The sequence below is a fragment of the Stigmatopora nigra genome, chromosome 21 (genome assembly GCF_051989575.1).
Source record: "Stigmatopora nigra isolate UIUO_SnigA chromosome 21, RoL_Snig_1.1, whole genome shotgun sequence".
Classification (NCBI taxonomy): Eukaryota; Metazoa; Chordata; class Actinopteri; order Syngnathiformes; family Syngnathidae; genus Stigmatopora; species Stigmatopora nigra.
Window position 1 is genome coordinate 7,189,529 of NC_135528.1, and position 12,954 is coordinate 7,202,482.

At 42.0% G+C, this 12,954-nt stretch overlaps 4 protein-coding genes across 6 annotated transcripts; 3 read left to right on the top strand and 1 right to left on the bottom strand.

The window, feature by feature from the left end:
• Positions 1-114: 114 nt before the first annotated feature.
• On the top strand, positions 115-3,507 carry msto1 (misato mitochondrial distribution and morphology regulator 1). 2 transcript variants are annotated; one of them, XM_077742759.1, is made up of 13 exons: positions 115-320; positions 580-709; positions 781-850; positions 926-1,001; positions 1,077-1,315; positions 1,393-1,507; positions 1,639-1,773; positions 1,852-2,007; positions 2,075-2,206; positions 2,338-2,522; positions 2,592-2,696; positions 2,767-2,846; positions 2,905-3,507. In XM_077742759.1, exons 1-13 carry the CDS (start codon positions 237-239, stop codon positions 3,144-3,146), a joined length of 1,749 nt encoding a protein of 582 aa, XP_077598885.1. In that variant the 5' UTR covers positions 115-236; the 3' UTR covers positions 3,147-3,507. The 2 variants fall into 2 exon arrangements, with proteins under 2 accessions (XP_077598885.1, XP_077598886.1); XM_077742760.1 differs by having other exon boundaries at positions 1,855-2,007.
• LOC144214440 (putative splicing factor, arginine/serine-rich 2) lies at positions 3,293-6,664 on the bottom strand. Of its 2 annotated transcripts, XM_077742762.1 has the most exons (6): positions 6,450-6,664; positions 5,959-6,137; positions 4,713-4,822; positions 4,424-4,638; positions 4,281-4,358; positions 3,293-4,063 (listed from the first exon to the last, which is right to left on the bottom strand). In XM_077742762.1, the coding sequence occupies exons 1-6, from the start codon at positions 6,554-6,556 to the stop codon at positions 3,616-3,618; spliced, it is 1,137 nt and encodes a 378-aa protein (XP_077598888.1). In that variant the 5' UTR covers positions 6,557-6,664; the 3' UTR covers positions 3,293-3,615. The 2 variants fall into 2 exon arrangements, with proteins under 2 accessions (XP_077598888.1, XP_077598889.1); XM_077742763.1 differs by lacking the exons at positions 5,959-6,137; positions 6,450-6,664 and adding an exon at positions 5,152-5,952.
• Positions 6,665-6,914: 250 nt separating this feature from the next.
• Positions 6,915-9,167, top strand: xkr8.3 (XK related 8, tandem duplicate 3). The gene is made up of 3 exons (XM_077742761.1): positions 6,915-7,504; positions 7,944-8,131; positions 8,456-9,167. The coding sequence occupies exons 1-3, from the start codon at positions 7,179-7,181 to the stop codon at positions 9,145-9,147; spliced, it is 1,206 nt and encodes a 401-aa protein (XP_077598887.1). The 5' UTR covers positions 6,915-7,178; the 3' UTR covers positions 9,148-9,167.
• Positions 9,168-9,550: 383 nt separating this feature from the next.
• LOC144214442 (XK-related protein 8-like) lies at positions 9,551-12,799 on the top strand. The gene is made up of 3 exons (XM_077742767.1): positions 9,551-10,230; positions 10,848-11,038; positions 11,840-12,799. The coding sequence occupies exons 1-3, from the start codon at positions 9,932-9,934 to the stop codon at positions 12,559-12,561; spliced, it is 1,212 nt and encodes a 403-aa protein (XP_077598893.1). The 5' UTR covers positions 9,551-9,931; the 3' UTR covers positions 12,562-12,799.
• The last annotated feature ends 155 nt before the right edge of the window (positions 12,800-12,954 follow it).

The following is a 12,954-nucleotide window of genomic DNA, read 5'->3' on the forward strand; positions in this document are numbered from 1 at the left end:
ATTATAATAAACAAGAATGATTAACCACATGTGCGTCCACGGCACCGTGAAACCAAACTATACAACGTCATTTCAGGATCCAATGGTATTTTCCCTAATTATTTTTTTAGCCAATCAGAAGCCGTTATACCACGAAGTTAGTGTGCCGCTGATCCATGTTGTCATTCGGAAACATGTCTCGCCTTTCCAAAATGCAACCGTTTCTTTTATCAATATAACATTTTCTCTATTTCACAATGAGTAAAATTTGTAGAGAGGTCATCACGCTTCAACTGGGACATTATTCCAACTTCGTGGGCACCCATTGGTGGAATTTACAGGTAAAAAACATTGTGCGAACTTGCAATTGTTAGCTTCACATGTACTGAACAGTGCTACTTCTTTATATATTATATATTCTATGACGTTGCTAAAGTTTGTTCCAACAACAATGAGAATCCCCTTTAACTTTACAGTTGTACATTTTACGCTACGCTATTGAAAACCGGTTTGTACTTTAAAAAGCACGTATCAAAACCAATTCGTAATTGAAAAAAATATGTATAAAAACGGTACATTAAATATGTTTTTTGGGGGTAGGATGCATCACTGTCATACGACCCTGATATTCCACCTGGAGAAATCCAGAGTGATGTCTTGTTTCGTGAAGGCCAAACTCTTGGTGGCAACATCACTTATACCCCACGCCTTATTGCCATGGATCTCAAAGGTAACATTTTCTTTTAAATTCAATCTTATACATTAAAAAAACTCAAATAACATGATGTATTTGTTATGTAGGAAGTCTACAGACTCTTCGGCAGGAAGGAAGTCTTTATGATAACAGTGGAGACACATCAGCTATTTCCTGGTAGTTTTAAAAAAAGTCATACCAAATGTTTATTTTTCATAATATGATCCAATCAAAATCTTCTATAAATAACAGGGATGGAAGCATGATGGTTCATGAGGAAAATCCACCTCCCAAAAACGTATTTCTTGAAGATCTGGACAAATTGGAGGTGAGTTTTTTCAATATAAAAAAACTGAAATTATGTGCAAAAATGTTCATTAGTTTCCATTTTTTTTATTATTAGCGTGGAGATATCTTGGCCGAGGCTGATTTTTCTACCAGCTCCCGAAATCACTTTAAGAGTGCGTACGGCAAACGTACACACGATGCAAATTCCCTTAAAGTGGAGACAGTTAATAATCAGTTGGCTCGAGTACAGACGAAATACAGATTGGAGGGCAGTGTTAAAGTCTGGTCAGATTTCCTGCGCATCCACTTGCACCCGCGTACTATCTCGGTCATCCACCGGTACAACCATGACGGGTGAGTGTTATGATTTTTACCCGATGATTTATTTTATAGACATTTTAAATAGCATTTCCATAATTTTTTTTATCCAGAGAGGCAGATCGACTGGAGGCTTTTGGCCAAGGAGAAGCGCTTCTGGGAGGGTCGGTACTGGAGGAACTGGATGACAAACTGCATTTTTTTGTGGAGGAGTGTGACTACTTTCAGGTTTGTTTTTAAATTTGACGATTTGTTTATTCTACTATTGTGCCATGTCAGTCAAAATGAATTGGATGATTATCTTTGTCAATGAGTTTTGATAGCTGGCATTTTATATAGCATTTGTTTTTTACTTTCAGGGCTTCCAGGTACTTTGCGACCTAGCCGACGGCTTCGCGGGTCTGGGGTCAAAGGTCACTGAAATGCTCCAGGATGCCTATGGTGGTCGAGGCATCCTCACATATGGAACCGTTCCCATCACTCACCGCAATTCGGTGAGTTTGAGTCGAACCAAAATGAACGTGGAGGACGCCAACTGATTTTTTTAATCATATTTTTTCTCCGAATCCAAGCAGACTCCAATCAAAGACGTCTACCACCTATTAAACTGCGCCTTGGGGATGATCCACATGGCCAATCACAGCTCTTTCCTCTGTCCCCTGACGCTACAAAGCGGATTCGGCCTACGACCGACGTCTCCCGTTAGCTTCCCTCACCTCAACTACGACGTATGTTTTTGTTTTCTCGCTGCCATTAATCACGGCAAAAATGTTAACGCTGCGTTTGCCTTTTCAGCCGTCACTTTGGTACCACTCCAGTTCTGTCTTGTCTCTCGCCCTGGATACGCTCACGGCGCCGTATAGGCTGAGGAATAACAGCATCCCCATGTGGCAGCTAGCCGACTCGCTAGCTTCTTCTGGTCGAAAGGTGACTTCTTTTTTTGGCTTATTGGTGTGCCCATAGCGACGAGCAATGATGATGTCACTCACACTGGTACTCGGTGCGCCCAGGCCAACTAAAAATTAGGGGAAACATTGGTTAAGACGATATCATTCTAGGTGGTGACAGCTTACGGCGCCATACCGTTTCCCATACTACCCGGAAGCTCGCTTCCCGAAGCCCTTAGCGCCCATGCTGACTCGCCGCCATGGAAACCGCTATCAACGTGCGCCGTAGCGGACGACGGGCGATGCTACGGACAGTTTGTGACGCTCAAAGGCTCGGGAGGACAAAAACTCACAAGGTATTTTTTTTGTGGGAAACATAGGGAAGATTTTGAAGCAAAAAGTATTTTTTTTAAATTCTCTTTTAGTTCTGTTTCTATGGAGACGGAAACACCATCTCCTCTTTACAACCTGCACTCCGGAGAAGATGTTCTAGCATCTTATGTGAGGTCGTTCAATCCTGCGGCTCCACTGTAAGGCTAATAGTATTTACATTTTGACAGATGTTTTTTTCTAAGATTTTTTTGTGCTTTTTTTTTTTAGGGCTGTGCAGTTGGTGTCCAGTCCCTGTAAATTGACGCCACCATTCCCTCAAATATTTAATCCGTCCCTCCCTGATCAAGGTAAGTTTTATTATTTATTTTTTAACCTTAACGAGGACTGGCATTTTTTTTCCTCCAGTGACCCCACCAATCCTGACGTCCCTCCAATCCGCACCCACCATGGACCCGTGGTTGTCCGAGTTGCACCGTAGCGTTAGCGCGTTGGACATTCGTCGCCTGGCACCCAGTTTTCTTTCCCAGGGCCCCGAAATGGAAGATTATAGCGAAGCTTTGGAGCAATTGCGGCAGTTGGCTCGGAAATATCGGGACGACAGCGGCGGGACGGCGAGATCGTCTTCTGAAGAGGACGATGAGGACTGACTTGACTTCAATTTAGGTGGACTTTTTCAGTTTCAGTTTTTAGGTTGACTGTTTCAAAAGATAGAATACCAATGTAACATATTAAAAAATGTTACAGATTAGCTTTCAAATTCTGAAAGATCAAAACAGAGCACAGACCCAATCAATAGTTTTAAATTTTTTTATTTTGAAATAAAATGTTCACGATTTTCAAAGATAAATCATACACCAATTCCAACCAAGCAAAATAGTACATTTAGACTTTAAGGGCTAAAACTTAAGACCACAATTTGGGCAACAACAACAACAACAAAAAATCCTACATGAAGGAAAAAAAAATGTAAAAGCAACGTAAATATGCATAAAACATCAAGAGCAAGCATCTGTGTTGTACAGCTACTTATTTTTAAAAAAAGTGGGGTAAAAAAAATGGGTCGAGGAGGGTTTTACATATACTATTAGGACTGTTAACAATCCCCAAAATCTTTCACTATGATCGAGAACGGGAACGGGATTTAGAACGTGACACTGAACGGGAGGCGGAACGCGAGCGGTCTTTGACGGGGGGAGGCGAACGGGACTTGGACTTTGATTTGGACCCGGCTCTGGCTTTGGAGTCGGCGGGCGAGCAGGAGCGAGAACGAGAGCCTCGCTCTCGTTCGCCCACCTCGTCGTCACTCTTGGGTGCGTCGCGACCTTTGGAGAGCGACTTTCTGGAGACGGAACGGGAGCGGGATCGAGACCTGGACCTGGACCTGGATCTGGACCGAGACCTAGACCTGGACTCGTCCTTGCTCTTTTTTCCGTCTTTCTTGTTCTTAGGGCTGCGACTCCTGCTTTGGTCTTTGTCTTTCTGGTCGCCGTTGCTGCGTTCATCTTTTCTGCCCTTTCCTCTACTCCTCCTGCTGGTGGAGTGACTGCGGGAACGTGACGCCGCCCTGTGGACAAAAAAAGAAAGTCAAATTGGAGGCCAAACAGTTTAGAACAGGTGCAGTATTTTCGTCCACTAAAATTCTAATTAATCTATGTACAACGTCGGCGGGCTGGATTATAATGCCTAGCGGGCCATAGTTGACCCATGTCTGATCTATGTTGTGATGTCCAGTTCCCGGAAAACAACCATTGGACATTCCTAGACGATCACGGACGTCTCACCTGGAGCGAGAACGACTTCGGCTGCTACTTTCACTGCGACTCCTGCTCTTCCGGGAACGACGGCTTCTGGAGCGGGACCTAGGGTAAGAAAAACTCTTAAGTATAAAAGGACCGTTGACTCCGCCCACACGATGGTATCATACCTAGATCGACTCCGGCTGCGTGAATAGGAACGTCGGCGTTTAGCACCGGGGCGGTCTTCAATTAGCCGGATCTTTCGGCCATTGACTTCCGTTCCGTCCAGCTTTTCCAGAGCTCGTTTCATGTCGGCGTAGAGCCTAAACTCGATCACGCCTTCGTTCTTACGGCCCTTATGGGTGTCGGCATAAGTCACCTCGCCCGCTTGCCTCATGTAATCCTGAAAATTCATATAGCATATTTGTAAAAAGGCCCATTTTAGACACTTATTTTTTGGAGATCCTTAAAACGTACCTTTAAATCCTGCCAGCTGCACCGGCTGGACAGATTCTCAACAATGAGCCGATAATCTGTCCTAATAGGCGGACCATAGCGGTCTCGGCTCCAACGCCCCCCGTAACCACCTTTCAGAGTAAGGGAGGATTAAAAAAAACAAAAACAAAATAAGTACCGTGCCAAAGTAGATTGGCTTCTAATTGTAATTCTAAAATGTAAAATCACTGTAAATGTTTACATTTAAGCAAATCTATGCATGTACATTCATTAAAAGTGATCAAGTAAACAAGCTATGATTGTCTTTACATGGAAAAAAAAGTCTATGGAAAGTAAGCAAACATTATAACTGATATTTAAAAGCTATATATCAAAAGTGATCAGTTGGGTTTTGTAAACTATCGTTAAGCAGAACTGAGTGTTAGAAAAAGAAATATTCTTTTTTTGAGGCTGCACCCACATCTGTTCCTAAAACCCCATGGCATCCTCACCACCCGGTCTGGGCTTGGCCTAATGGCAATAGCGGTCTTCATTCACAATGGCTCCCTTTTTTGGTCTGCCCAGGGAACCCCAGAATGGTCAAACCACACGCTTGGAAAGGGGGGACACCATGGCCAGCAATAGGGCGGGCAGTCGCCAATGGACTCTTTCAATTGAAACATTGAGGTTCTTTGTTAAATCTTTACCTTTTAACATTGACATTCAATTTTAATCAAAATGACAACAGTCACAACAATATTCATTTTACAATTATCAAATTCTTTTTGAACAAATTGCATTCATTTGACTAGTCGTTGGTGGCTTGAGTGTATTTAAACGCAAGGGGGAAATTGACATTTTCGTCCATTAGTCAATATTTTTTTCAAAGAGTTAATTTCAGATCAATTGTAAATTAATCTCAATTCGCTCATAGATTGCCGCCCCTCATCTTTTGAATAAATCGGCACAGATTAGTATCAAATTAGTTGTACCTGATAGCTCTGTTCATTAAGGAATTAATCTCTGATTGGTTCTGAATTAATATCAAACCAGTAATAATTTTACTTGAACCAAAGACTAAAAATTATCAACACAATTTACATTTACGAATACAAGATTAAAAACATTCGAGGTGGGTCAAACCAAGATTATTTTCGCAGGGGGGCGTTCCCGTTAGTGAGTACACACAAGCCACCAAGTTCAACAATTAGCGGCAGTCATTTCAAATTACAGTCAAATATATATTACTATTAATGTAAAACTAAAGCATTTTCGTCTGTTTACTTACTCCTTCCTCCTCCTCCACCACCTCCTCCTCCACCGCCACCTCCTCCACTGTAACTCCCATCTCGTCGGGGTCCTTTGGTATGCTCCACAATCACTCGCTCTCCACAAAGCTCCTTCCCATTCAGATCGTAAACTGCGTCGTCTGCGTCTCGGGGGTCATCAAATTCAACGAAACCGTACCTGCAAAAGAAATCACATTTTTAAAAAAGTGCACGATCGCAAAATTCATGCAAATATAAATCACTGCAATAAGAAATATAAATGCACATACAAGTCATGACATTGCCGCGTTTAGCTTTGGCGAATTCAACTAATATGAAGTGGAATAAGTAATTTAAAAAAATAAATACACTTTAATTTTAAATGCATTCATTTATAACGCGCTAGTAGTTTAGATATCTTAAAATAAAGACTATATGCCGCAATAACTGTCAAGGCCTCTAGCATGTTAGCTTGTGATCAGCACCATGGAGAAAACCGCCGAAATGTTACCCGTTTTTCAAATCGACTTCCAGTATCTTCCCGTAGCTCTTAAAAAACCTCTCGACATCCTTTTCCCTGGCCCGATAACTCAATCTTCCGATATACACCCTCGGCATTTTGTCGAATTCTGAAGCTCAAAATTCGACAAAGGGGTCAGAGGAAAGGAAAGCAGAGAGAGGAGCGCAGTTTTATCCGCACAATGGACAGTTACTTTCTTCTTTGGTGGTCATTTAAAAATACTTCCACAGCGTCACCTTTTGGAAAGAAATGGAACATTAAGAAAATCCAAAACAGCGCTCCTTTGCAAAAATACAATTAAATGAATATGTAAAAGTAGAAAGACCTTTTTAATTTCTTTGGTTTTACCTAAAAGCACATAAAATAGATATGCAATATAAATTCTAATTGAAGCATTACTTGATATCTTTCGACCAATTGGGTGGCGTCGGGCCATATGTGGGCGTGGTTATATACATTGAGGGGATTGTTTTTCTGTAAATAATCACTCAGTAAGTTGTTTACGTCTTGATGGTGAGAGTACTTTTTGACTCTTATGTTGAGTTTTAACGGTGGCGTGGAGCTTTTATATATTTGTTCACGTTCATCGTTTTTGTTCATCAATAATAAGTACTTTTTAAGTAGAAAGGAAAGGGACTTCTCATTATAACGGGACGCTGTGCCAGCCGAATGTGAGCTAAGCAGCTAGCCGCTAGGCTAGCCAACTTGATATAAGTTATTATGGAGAACGGGACTTTTTCAAAATACTCCTGGATTGATTTTGTCTTTTCAGTCATTGGAGTTTCTACTTTTTTGCTGGACTGGGCCTCCGATTTGTGGGTCGCCGTCGAGTTTTACTGCCATGGGGACTTTTTATGGTTCGGGACTCTGGTATCCCTCATGGTTCTGTCGTCTGCAGTTCTGCAAATGTTCAGCTGGTTCTGGTTAAAATATGACCGAAACGTGCCCGGGTTCCGAAGCGACATTGGATCCGAAATGGTGTTCTTCGAGGACAAAGTCAAGATCAGTTGCTTGTTGCATGTGCTGCAGCTGGGTTTCCTGTTCAGGTAAACACGTGATTGAAAATGTGTGTTCAAAAAAACAAACTAACTTCCCTTTACCATTATAAATGCCTAGTTCATATTAATTTATCATACTCATTTACCACCAATTATCATTTCTATGGGTGTATCCAGCGGTGTGAAATTAGTTTGCATCCCAAAGTTACTTGGAATTGACAAATTATCGTCACAACATTCCTGATTCTTACTTCTGCTGCCAACACGCATAGTCATTTTGTTGTCAAGTTTTCACAGCAATGCATTGTTCGGATATCTGCACTTAAAATCGTGTAATTACATTTGACATGTGTCATGACCATAAACCTCAAGTTCAGGTGTGGCGGCGACACATAACATACCAACAAAACATCCTGTCACATTCCATAGCTATTTTCTTCCTCGTAACCCAAGCGTCAACTTCAAGTCACGCACTGTCTTCACGCAGGCACGTCTCGGCCATCCGGCAAGGCTTCCGAGTGTGGCGGCGCAAAGGGGAAGGCTCCGAGTATGCCGTCTACCTGACACATGACCTGAGTATGCTGCGGCTCATTGAGACTTTCTGCGAGAGCGCCCCTCAACTCACGCTCATGATCTACGTGGTGCTGCGCTCCAATAAAGCCAAGACTGTCCAATGTGAGATGCACGCACACTCAAAAGTGGTTTTGACGTCATCTACCATAAAATACACACACAAAATGGACCTGACTAGCATACAATTTGACCATTAATATGTACCTGTAGCCCACTACTTTTTTAACATAATTAAAAAATAGATTTTGCTTCCTTTTGAAATGGAAACAAAATCTATTTTTTGATTATGTTCAATATGAAAGTGGAAAACAGAACATATCTATTTATTATTTTTAGATCTTACAAAATGCAAAAGTGGCTTTTCTTTTCCAAGTAATGGAAAATGTATTTTTAATTTTTTTGTAATATTTTGTTTTTTCTTTGCAGTCATTAGCATCGCAGCCTCCACGACGTCCATCGCCTGGACAGTGTTGGACTACCACCGCTCACTCCGCTCCTTCTTGCCAGACAAAGCCAAGCAGGGCTGGGGTTCCTCCTCAGTCTACTTCCTCTGGAACCTTCTTCTCATCTCCCCCCGGGTGGCCGCCCTTGCCCTCTTCGCCTCTGTGCTGCCCGCCTACTTGCTCGCCCACTTTGCCCTACTCTGGTCCTGCATGGTCACGTGGGCGTGGCAACAAAGGACAAACTTCATGGAGAGTGCGGGCGGGGAGTGGCTCTACCGGGCCACCGTCGGCCTCATCTGGTACTTCAGCTGGTTCAACGTCGCCGAAGGACGGACTCGCGGCAGGAGCGTCATATACCACACTTTTGCGGCCGTCGACGGGGGGATCCTCCTGACCACTTGGTGGTGCTACCGCGACCCAGTGGGCTCGCGGGCGTACGCCTTGCCCTTGCTCATCACGCTACCGCTCACGTATTTGCTAGGTTTGCTTTTCAAGTGCGTCTACTATTGTTGTTTTCATCCCAAACTGTGGAGGCCGGCGAGACGGCCGCCGGTCGACGCGCCCCGTTCCGAAGTGGACTTTCGAGAATTTGACACTCAGGGGGTGACGCCGTCATGCCAGTGGCTCAATAAAAGGATGGCGCACAACGCTGCGCTATTTTACGCCAAGGATTAGAGACGCTGGATCCGTGATTTTAGCGCAGCATTCATTTTAGCGCTGATATTGACGGTTCATCCCCTGCCAACCCTCCCAGTTTTATATAAATTGGACATCAACTTGGAACTTGGTGAAAGTTTCTGATGTGAGGGTTTATACATATGTTTTACTAACTAATGAATCAAGTTTATATAATACACACAAAAACAAAATGATTTCATAGCTAAATGCTGAAAAACAAAGATATAATTATTTACATAAAAATAAATGACGTGAATACATAAAAAGATGACTTTTTTAAAATAAAAAACTAATAGAAATAACAATGGGAATATTGAAATCAAATTAATACATTGAAAAACTAATTTAACTAATTCTGAAAATTGTTATATTTGGGATTTAAAAATATACAATGCAAAGATATTTTTTCAATTCAATTTTCTAATCTACCAACGCACCCAGCAAAGTTTGTTTATAGAACTGGACAGGAAGGAAGTGATATTTGTGGAGCAATTTTGGGCGGGCTTTTGGTAGCTTAAACATTCAAATCACAACAAAATACAAACACACACAAAACAAATATTTTTATTTTTTAAACTTTTTAATATAATCACCACAGCACAAAACCAAAGACACAACAAAAAATGGAAACGAGTCGAGTTTTTTTCTTTTCTTTTTCTTCTTCGCTATCCCTTTAAGTGGGGAGATTAATTAGGAAGAAGGAGTGACACACTTGTTCACGACAAGTGAAACACACAAAAAAAACGTACCGCAAGCGAAGAAGCAACATGCGCGAGCAAATATGACCGTTTTCCAGTTCTCCAAATTAGACTGTTTTCTCACTTATGTGGGCTTAGTGTTTCTTCTCTTGGACATAGTTTTGGACGTTTTGACCGTCGTGGCCTTCTACCAAGAGGGGGAGTACGTTTATCTAGGCGTTTCGGTCGTGTTGCTCGTGGGGTCGTCGCTTCTGGGTCAAATTTACAGCTGGCTTTGGTACTCGTATGACGAAAACGGGGAAATGGTGACAAAAGTTCAAAAACATCTCCGTCCGTGTCAGCTCAAGGTGGTCCACATTCTACAATTGGGGGTCTTTCTTAGGTAAGTCCACTTGAGTTTTCCATTCAACCCATTTACTATACAATACTCCTGTAATATGTGTGTATTATAGTACTACATTGTACAAAATCAAAATTTGACTGGCTTGTGTATGATAATTATGATGCTACCACTACTTTTTAGAGTCAAAAATGTGAGGATAATAACGCACAATTGTTAAAAAAAAACAGCTCACTTTCATTTTAAAAATGTTAAAGAAAGAATGAACAATGAATTCAATAATTGAATTGAATGCTTTTATTCTATCATACAAGTATAATGAGATTTACTGCGTCACCACGAAGTGCACAAATAGCAACAACAAACAAATAATAAAAAAATAATTATAAATAGATGAAGAAGTAATACATAACAATAAAGAAGTAATAAATAGTCAACATGATAAAGAGTGGCCTTCAATAATTACACAAATAATAATTAGTAGTAGTAGTCAACATGGCTATAATTGATTGAAATGTGTTAAAAAATTCAACTTCTCAGTGTCTGATATTTAGAAATGTCCTTTTCTCCTAGCCTTGCATTAGTCATATCCTTTCTTAACAACGGGAAAAAAAATACTACATGATGTAATAGTGTACTTCACTTTGGTTGTACATCAGGCGAGCCACGGTGGTGGACTTGACGACTCACAGCTGCATTACCAAAGGACCAATTCCAAAAGACCTGGCGGTCTACGCCATCCACGATCTGAGCCTGCTCTGCCTCTTTGAGGCTTTTTCCCAGAGCGCGCCACAACTGGTTCTCATGCTCACCATCATACTACAGAGAGAAGAATTCCATTATCTGACAGGTAAGGAGCGACAATCAATGACTTACAAGTCAAAATCAATTGAAATGAATTGAATCTTTGTGAACGAATTAACTCTTTTGAGTTATCTTGTCTTGAATGGGTTAACTCCAAGTTGACATGTTTATTTGTATTATTATTAAAATGACTCACAAACTCAGTGGCGACTAACAAGTTAAACATGTTCTAACTTACACTTTGCTTATGTGTTAACTTGTCATAAATGGGTCATGTCACCTTCCTTAAACAAGTTAACTCACTCATTTTAAAAATAGGTCAACTCATTTTTTCAATACTAACCCGCTCACTCATCAAAAAATAATTTAACTCAACCGTGGCAAAAAAGTTGCCTGACTAACTCTTAACTCACTAGCAGAGCAAGTTAACTTGTCATGAATGGTTTAACTTACCTATCTTAAATGAGTTAATTTTCCTAGAGGAATTAACTCCGAAATTTGAACAGGTCAACCAACCCATTCACTAAACAAGTTAACTCTCTTTCCGCAAATACGCCAACTCAACCGTGGTAAAAGCGCTGACGCAAATGCTTAAACTAACTCCTAACTCAGTCGCAGAACGAGTTAACTCTTCACTAAATGAGTCCTAAATGAGTTGATTCACTAGACTCAAAGGAATTAACTCACTCTGGAAAAGAGTTAAGTCAAGCTTGCCGAACGAGCAAACGCCTTGCGAATTAACACACTCTTGGCTAACTAAACTAACTAACTCTAAGTTAACTCCGCGGCCACGAATGAGTCAATTCCGCTGACAATGGCGCCAAACGACTTTGAATGTGGCCTTCAGCGTTGAAGGCGTTGGGCTCGGCATCCGCCATCGCCCTGACCGTCACCAGGTACCACCGCTGCCTCCGTTCCTTCGTGCCCGAAAAAGCAAAGCAGCGCGTGGGGTCGTCGGTGGTCTACTTCGTCTGGAACCTTCTCCTCATCTCCTCCCGCTTGTCGGCCATGGCCCTGTTTGCCTCCATTCACCCCTGCTTGGTCTTCCCTCATTTGTTTTGCTCCTGGATGCTCCTCTTCTACTGCGCCTGGCGCTCCAAGACCACCATGATGGACAGCCCGGGGGGGGAGTGGCTTTACCGAGCCACGGTGGGGCTCATTTGGTATTTCACCTGGTTCAACGTGTCGGAAGGAATGAGCCGATACAACACGGGGATCTATCACTGCCTGATGCTGCTGGACATTTGCCTCTTGAGCGTCTCCTGGTGGTGGACGATCCACATGCCCAATTCCTTCTACGCACTCGCCGCCGTCCTCGGCGTCATTATGGTCTACGTTTTGGGCCTGATGCTCAAAATAGTTTACTACGAGTACTTCCATCCAAATATCGACGAACCCAAAGACGAGGGGACGGTTTTAGACCCGGGCCCAATTTCGGACCACACAGGTTCCCCCAAATTATACAAGGCAACTGGGCCGAGAGGTTTACCCTACGGAGACGAGGTGGATGGCGACGAGAGGCTTCACAATAAGAGGATGAGGAAGCTAGCGGCTAATTTTTACTCGTGAGTTGCGACGCCACTGCACTCGGGTGACTCGGACGTTGGAATTGATGCAGATGTCACTTGAAGTCACGAGGGAACACTTCTCCAATCTCCACGTGGATCTTCTTATGCTACTTTTAATGTGTTACGGACAGTGTTTGCTTCTTTCATGTTTAAGGACTGTGCTTATATGATTTATTGTAAAATATTAGGATGCTAGGTCGCTTTGCAAGCTATGCAGTAACACAGAATAAAATGGTCTTTTACAAAGTTATTGTTTAGATGGTGAAAATTTTGTCATTTTTTTACATTTTAGGGGGATGTTGTATTTAATTTCAGGAAGAAAGTAAAACTTAATTAGGCGACATGCAGATGTTTCATTCAATTTCAGTTAAAAACTAAGAAATGTGTAGTATGG